The 8,398-nt window shown below is 37.0% G+C and overlaps 1 protein-coding gene across 1 annotated transcript; it reads right to left on the bottom strand.

Annotated features, from left to right (window-relative positions):
* Positions 1–273: 273 nt before the first annotated feature.
* Positions 274–5,982, bottom strand: LOC113301518 (N6-adenosine-methyltransferase MT-A70-like). The gene is made up of 8 exons (XM_026550291.1): positions 5,059–5,982; positions 4,438–4,839; positions 3,206–3,304; positions 2,675–2,758; positions 2,217–2,566; positions 1,418–1,634; positions 1,127–1,206; positions 274–774 (listed from the first exon to the last, which is right to left on the bottom strand). Exons 1-8 carry the CDS (start codon positions 5,839–5,841, stop codon positions 561–563), a joined length of 2,229 nt encoding a protein of 742 aa, XP_026406076.1. The 5' UTR covers positions 5,842–5,982; the 3' UTR covers positions 274–560.
* Positions 5,983–8,398: the final 2,416 nt, after the last annotated feature.

The raw sequence follows: 8,398 nt of genomic DNA, 5'->3' as shown, positions 1-8,398 counted from the left end.
AGTCAGGGGCGTCTTAACGACCGAAAGTCAGATCTGATTCAAATTAAAAAAACAAACAGCCTAACAAGCCGAGTCAGATTCAGTCGCCAAGTCAACAAAAAAACAAACACGCTCTAGACCCTTGAAGTCTTAGTTGATTTACACAACTGTTCCTCTTTTTACAGTTATCTCCTATTTTTCATCAAACATAACTGGATTACATCATCGATTGGTTCAGTCCTTGTGGTTCGAACTCTTAAAAGAGCTAGCAATCGAAACGATGTGGCCAAAATAAAAATGAACAATTCTTCAAAAATAAACTAATAATAATAATAATAAACAATTTACAGAGCCAGCCTGAAAATGGGATTGCACATGTACATGAGACGCAGTACGCACATGTACAAGCATTCCTCCGCATGATGAGAACCTTCTAAAATTACAAAACACCTTCCGGACTTCTAGACCATACAGACCTAACAAAAAAAAAAAAGTGAAAAGGCCAAAGGCTTTCCTAACAAAATTACATGACTAAAACAAAACTGTAGTCATTAATAGTGACAACAACAACAGTGGAGAAACTAGCCAACCATTTCAACATCTGTGTTAGACATTAGCTTCTCTTCAGAAGTATAGGGCTCCAATGGGGTCGCCTCTGCGTCGATGTCCATTGCAGAAGTCCTCGGGGGTGATGATGGTTGCACTTCAACTTCTGGGTATGCGGCCTTAAACCTTGCTCGCAACCCTTCATCAACTAAATGAACACCTTGTAATTGATTACCAAGTGACATCCACCTAGTGAATGATAGAAAAGACGAAAAAACAAAGCAAAGCAAGTTAAATCAACTCAAACTAAACTTATATCGACGGTATTGTAACTTGTGTGCAACATAAGCATAATAGGGTGACTTCCAGTTTTTGGAGTCACGAGGATTAATAGAATAAAATGTCTTCAGCAGCTACAAAATGTTTATGGGCATTGTCATCTAAGACTCTAAGGGGTTAAGCTCCCTTTTACTTGATATTATTGATTATTGTTGTCAAAATCCATCAACTATTTAACTCTGATTGTTACACGCGTGCAAAGCAACTCGGTAAGTTCTAACCAACTACACTGAATTGAAAGAAGTGGACTAGGTAAGCATACCCTGAATGTGTGTTGTGCATTCGAGCGAACAATTCCAGCTTTCTTGTTCTCGGACTTATCCTTTCCAGCAAAGGGTACATCTGAAAGAATATGATTTTAGCTTATTCACTACCATGCTGAAGGTATATATTCCGCTTAAAACCACATGAAGAGAAGAGCAAGACAATGATAACAAGAATTTAGTGCACCCACTACCATACTTTAACGATATGGATACCAGTCAAGATTTCAAAAATGGAAGACTAAGATGTTATTTTGGGTATGTAGATAAGAAATGCATATACAAGTTACCTCGTCTGGTTTACGGCTCGTCTCTCTAACCTCAGCAACAATGACGTCAGTGTCAATGTTCCTGTTTACTAGTGGATCCCCCTTTATCCCAACAAGGCAATGTTCCTTGCTGTGATTGAGCCAATGACCTGTTCTCCCTGTTCTGATAATTCTTTGAAGTTGATTAGTCTTCACCCAAATGATCTCTTCAACACGCTTATATCCCCACAGTTCTAAGCTGATTGAAGAAATCCACATTTTAAAGAAAAAAATAATGAACATGAGTTGCAAGTTCTTACTGATGTAACTACACATTGTAAGACAGGAAGTAGAAGCAATCAGTATCAGAACACAAATTAGATACAAGTTCTTAACTGGAGATTTTACAAATTGGTGGAGCACTAACAACCTCGTACGTAAGAGGGTCATTTGGTTAGTACTTTAAAACCTCAGAACTATACTCTTAACACATCTTAATGGATGAGAACTTCTTAGCAGGACTAGCTCATTTCAGTTCTCCATCAAGCACCCATCTGTGAACCTATCATATGAGTATGTTATCTACTCTCTCTTCTTTTCAGAGTGTATTTCATATCATGAACAACACTACAATTTTACCTTTCAAAACCCAAAGGGATAAGCAGAAAAAGCATCACTAGTGTTGTTTCACTAGTAAGTTCATTAATTTTTTTCCTTTTTAAATGTCAACCCTTTAGGCTATCACCACAAGGTGTTACAAACCCTTGATCACTTTTTTGTTTTAATAAAAATATATCAGATAACCTTTGTTTTGCAACTAATGAGATGACAAAGCACATACCACTCGCGTCCGAGCTCCATGGCACGTCCAGTGACCCAAAGAAAAATAAGACCATCTGTCTGCAATGCAGGAACATTAAGATTTCGCATTTCGTCATCGGCCATAGTTCCATAAGGCAACTCCATATGAATGTCCCAGGGTGGATCTGCCATGATTACTCCAAACTGACCAAGAATATCCATTCTAAAGTTACGTATATCACAGTTAATCCATTGTGATGCACCAAGTTCAGCATCTGAACAATATTCTGGACGTAGGGGCCTTATACTTTTAGTGGGTTGTGCTGACCCCATCATCATGTCTGGCACATCTTGACTTGAATCGAGCTCATAATGAACATACTTGCATGTCTGTCAATTCAAACATGATTGAAGAGAATTTCAAAGTACAAACGAAAAACTCCAGCCTAACCATGTTATGAATCACATCATTAACAACTAATTCAAAAACAAAATTACCTTCATGTGTCGACAAGTATCCAGAAAAGAGCAGTCCCCTAAATTGATGTCAGTGTGTGGAGCAATTATGCGCCTAAAATGAACCTGGAATTTTGGAAGCTACTCGATTAGAATACTGATCGTGGCTAAAACTCAAAAGTTAGGTGAAATGCTTTTCATTTACCTACTTATGCAATTCTTTTCTTTTCTGGTGAAATTTGTTCTATTATGAATCAATTAATGTACACTATGGTTGAAAAGAGCATGCGGAATCATCACTATACCCAAAACAAATGTATGAACATGCGGAATCATCACTATACCCAAAACAAATGTATGAATACTGTAGAATAATAGTCGTGATGTTCATGAAAATTATCTATAGGCATTTGATTCCCCTGTTACTTTTTCTCCGGTCAAAGGCCTGATCACAGTTCTGGAGCAATACTCCCAGAACACTAATGTGTATAATATGATGGAAATTAGGACCTATTGGTACAACACCACCAAAATACAGAGTTCAGCTATTCTTAAATAAGAATGAAGAGCAACCTTTTCACATGCGATATAAGAACCAGCTTGGCGTCGGCAGTCTTCTTTGGTTAAAGCCGTACAATACATCTTCACTTGAGAACCACCTTTGCTTTTGAACTGAAACAAGTTCACAACAATAGATAAAGCAATAGATAAAGACTTGCAGGAAACAGCTGACCATGATATGAAATATAAACTCTTTCAATAAAGAACACTTTGACAAAACAAACGTCAACAGTATCAAAGAAACCACATTCCCACATATGCAACGGGTGAGGTTTCTTTAAAATGTGAAATATTGTTTTTTTAACTTTTATCGACAGTGAAGGAATGACAATACGTTACTGATGACTGGTTCAAAATAATGACAAATTACACAGGGTAAAAGAAATTCAATAAAATCCAACAATTTCATGAATATTTGGCCTTATGTGACTGAGAGGGATATCTTTCCTGATGACTAAGAGCAGCAGCAGAGAAGCACTAGAGTCATCTAAGTGTGGCAGTGTCAATAGAACTCTAATAAACAAATGCTTGGTCAAAAAGAGTCAATATTGGAAAACATGATCGAACTTCCTGGCCAATAAGTGTCTCCTTTATCCATCAACTGCAAATTATGTAATCCACTAGGATAATTTTGTATGTGCAAGTTCAGTGCTGCCAAAAATAGTGCTGGAGGTGTTTATGAGCAGGGGGTAACAAGAACAATACATCGTCTATGCTTTTTGTTGGGCTGCTAGAGATTCACGCATTGAAAGTATTTTGAAGGAACCCAGAGAAGGGTAAGCTTTTGTTACTTCGTAAACCTCTGACAGAACTAAATAAGAGCATCAGGAATTTGTGACTCAAATTCAAGGTAACGGATTCTCTACATGAATTCTACTTTACACCGGCTATCCTGTGCATAATATTCTCAAATGTGTTATTCATTCTATTCAAGTATAATCTTCGCATGCAAAATGAAGAGCTATTTTTTCTATATGGTGCAGAGATAACTCAATAAGCAGCGTAATAAAGGTTCTCTTCTCTTGATTGTCAAATCAGATGCATATATTTTCAATTACCAATATTATGTAATCAATGAACAAAGAGAAGACAACAAAAGCAAAAGCTCTATCACCACGCGAAAATTGGATCAAGATTCAACCGGCCAACACACAAGGTCATAACAACAATTTTCAGTATAAGAAGCATGTTAGTTCGCATATCAACAAACAAAAGAAGACTATACGAGATGGTGCAAACCAAACCTTCGCGGCAACAGCTGTTTCTTTGGCAGTTGGGCGATGAATTAGGTCTAAAAGTTCCTCTCCAGTCTTAGACTTCTGCAATTCCCTGAAAGACTTCTTATTCAACAATGCCTCGAGATCCTTCATATCCTCTTCTTCTGTTCTTGGCTTTAAAGATGTCAAATTTGGACTACCCGTTGTCGGATTTTGAATCATTTGTGGTCTATGAAAAGGTGACATCATTCTCGGCATTCCCATTAACCCCATTCCTCTCGGCCCACCCCTAGTCCCCATCATAGACCGTGGGCCTCCAGGGAAAATTGGTGGCATACCTGATAAACTAGGGTCACCTCCAAACCACATATCCTGTGGCCTAGGAATCGATCCTCCCATCCCATAAACTTCAGCTCCACTTGTAATCACCTGTTATATTATTGCTGTCATTAGAAATTCAAACATACGATACCACAACATTCTGAGAACTGTTTGTGCTGTAGTTAAAAATTAATAAATTTAACATATTTTTTATGCTTAAAATAAGATTAGTTAATGATACAGGAAAGTGTGTCATGTGATGTCAAGATATCTATCAATTAAAACTCCAAATCGACAAAACTAACATCCAAGAACATTCAAACGCACTGGTTGATTTTGATTTTGACTCTCATTTGTTGAATTGAGTTCCTCGGGTTGCTGAAGTTGAGAGCTTTCCGGCAATTCCTTAACTAGCCGAGTTCGATCAATCCCTAAAACCATAACCCTAGATTTCCCACTAATTACAAACTCTTCTAAATCAACTCCCCCATTTTCATCAGCCATTGATCTCAAAGCCATCTCGACAGCTAATATAGCACCAGTTTCACCACCAAGCTCAAGCAAAGCAGATTTCTCAGCTGAAGTAGCAGAAGAATCATTTTCCAGTTTTCTCAAAACAGCCGACGAATCAATCGGCGTAAAAGGTACTCTCTCCAATAAGCAAACAGCAACCATTGCTCTGACAATCGACAATGGGCTTCCACTAGAATCAACAACAGCTGAGAATTTATCAGTCTCGTCATCATCAATAGAAGGATGAACTACAGGTGGTGTGGGTTTTGAAGAACTAGGGTTTTGAAGAATTGTTGTTTTTGATTCAATAGAAGGGTTTCTAGAAAGTTGATGACTTGGAAGATTTGAAGGTGAAGTTTTCAAATTAGGGTTAGGGTTAGGTTTCGGGATAGGAGCTGAAGTATAGTCACGAACGTTAAAAGTAGTAACAACTTTAAGAGAAAGATCAATAGAAGAAACAATATCAGGAATTAGGGTTTGTATCGAAGAAATTAGGTCTCTTTGGGTTGATCGTTGATTCTCTATACGAGTTTCAAGTTGTTGTCTTAGATCCTTAATATAAGATATATCATCTTGACCATCTGATTGTACACCCATTGTTACTTCTTCTTCTGGTTCGTGAAGAAACTGTTTCTCTCTCAATCTATTTATACATCTAAAGTGGAGCTTCTGAAGAACTTAGATAGAGAACGAATAAAACCATTGTTGAGTTTGGTTCTGAAGGAGGGAAACGATACAACAAGTGCCTTTTAGGCCGGTTCCTTTGGGTCGCAAACTGGCCGCGCTACTATGGTTGAAAAAGATAAGCGGTCGAGTCTCCGCTAGCGTTCGAGACTGCATCGCTAGGTTGATTTCAAACCTCCAACGGTTCTTTCTCCGCCGCTATAAAAATGGCAAAAGATCACACAAAAATTACACCAAATTTTTTGTGTAAATTTTTTCTAATCTTTTTATCTTATTATCTTTCAAAATGGCAAAGTTTGAATCCCAACTTGATTTTTCTGGAGTGGTGCTTGAATCCGCCCTTAATAAGATATGTGAAGGTTATAAAGAAATAGATAAAAATCAAAGAAGTCTACAAATTTTGGATATTAACCAAATCCAACCTCCAACTAAGAGAAGACCAAGAAAAGTTCAAGGGAAAGAAAATGTTCAAGCGAAGGAAAATTTGAAGGCAAAGAAGATGATAAACAAAGGAGACTCCGTTCATGAGCGCATTTATTGGTAGTTTGGTGAAATGAAGAAGGTAAACAAAATGAAGAACATCGTCCCAAATTTTTAATTTTAGAGTCTTTATTGTAAGTTATGTCATTATCTAGATGAATGAAAGAGGCACTAATGTAAATAAAAATTCTAAATTTTTAATGGAAGATGCACTAGTTTTATTATATTAATAATATCTTAAAATTAAAATTTGATACAAATGATAGATGCATCATACAAATGAAAGATGCATCATATTTGGGCAACTAATCTAAACTGATCATATCCGGGAAACACCCTCAAGATAAGATAACAACCATCAAATTGAAAATCTTTTCCCACTCTGTTGCGCCATTCGAGCCGACACATTTGCTCCACATCAAATGCATTTTGGCCATGTTGTCGGTTTAGATAGCCTTCAGTAAGTGCAGCAACAAACAACTTCACCTCCTTGCTGATTACTCGGAAGCGTTGACAACATTCATCTGCATCTCGATTATTGAGGTTCATTTTATCTTCTTAAAATCTATGAATTATGCGACTCCATACAATCTCTTGATGTTGATGTTGTCCATCATTGGCGATATCTTGCATAACAAAAACATAATGCCTGCAAATGGATTCATCTTCAGCCGTGTTAAATTTGCGATCTCGAACTTGAACTGACATGTTGGATTTGTGGAGTGAAAGAATGGAGATTGAATGAATGGTGTGAGTTGAAATGAAATTTGATATCGTATTTATAGGATGAAGAAATTATGACTGTTAGATGAGATGACACGAACGGTCGAGTCTCGACCGCTCGGTAGACACTCTACCTGGTCTGCCTAAGTGGCAAATTTGCCACTTAGCCAGGCCAGTTTGCTAGTTTGCCAGCTCTATAGTGGGTGCATAAATGGCAAACATGAATGTTTGCCACACCCATAGGAACTGGCCTTAAGAACTTTGTTATTTGCAACAGCAAGGCTACTAAGGCCTATGGGCAGTTTTCCAGTTTTGCACCGACTATGGAGCTGGCAAACCAGCAAATTGACCTGGCTAAGTGGAAACTCTATCGGGTAGTGGAGTATCGACTGCTCGGTTGACATTCCACCGAACGGTCAAGTCACGGCCGCTAGTGGTGAAGACTCGATCGCCTAGTATATCCCATCCAACGGTCCAAAATTGAACACCCTATAAATACTCAATTCCAATTTCATTTCAACTCACATTTTTACTCCAGTTTTCATTCTTTCACTCCAATTTTCATATTTTCACTATACAAACTCAATATGCCAGTTCGAGGTTGTAGATTTTCCTTAGCTGAAGATGAATACATTTGTAAGAATTATGTTTTTGTTACACTGGATAATATCAATCGTGCACAACAACAACAAATCACTTTTTGGGAAAACATATTTCAGACATTTCAAGAAGAAACATTGAACCTCAATAATCGAGATGCAAATCAGTTGTGTGATCACTTCCAACTAATCAATGAGGATGTAAACTTGTTTATTGTGCTGCTTATGCTAAGCAACCGGAACCGGAAAAATAGTGAAAACGACATCCATGTGGAGCAAATGTATCGGACGGAATGGCGCAACAGAAGCGAAAAATATTTTCAATTCGAAAGTTGTTATCAAATCTTGAAAATGTCGTCCAAATATGAATGCATTTAATTAAGTTAGGTTAAATAAGTTGTATGCATTTATTAAGTAAAGTTAAGTAGCTTGTACGCACTTAGTTAAGTTAAGTTAAGTTTAGTATAATTTTAAGATATCATTATGTTAACTGATAAACGGTGAATATAACATCTAATTTTGAACATTACCTCTTGTTCATAAAACTAATTTTCGAATTAATTTACATTAGTGCTCCTTTGATAAATCTAGATAATAAGATATAAGCTAGACAATTATAACTCAAGATAAAGACTTTAAAAATAAAAATTAGGGACAATGTTCTTCAT

Source organism: Papaver somniferum, chromosome 8 (assembly GCF_003573695.1).
Source record: "Papaver somniferum cultivar HN1 chromosome 8, ASM357369v1, whole genome shotgun sequence".
In the NCBI taxonomy this organism is placed as follows: domain Eukaryota; kingdom Viridiplantae; phylum Streptophyta; class Magnoliopsida; order Ranunculales; family Papaveraceae; genus Papaver; species Papaver somniferum.
This window is presented reverse-complemented; position numbering and strand designations above follow the sequence as displayed.

Excerpts from the sequence above, each read along its gene's own strand:
- LOC113301518 (XM_026550291.1), bottom strand. The coding sequence starts at position 5,841 with ATGGGTGTACAATCAGATGGTCAAGATGATATATCTTATATTAAGGAT. Across the intron at positions 4,840-5,058 it reads GTCAAAATCAAAATCAACCA|GTGATTACAAGTGGAGCTGA; the intron begins GTGCGTTTGAAT and ends ATAATATAACAG. Across the intron at positions 1,635-2,216 it reads ATGGAGCTCGGACGCGAGTG|CTTAGAACTGTGGGGATATA; the intron begins GTATGTGCTTTG and ends TTCTTCAATCAG.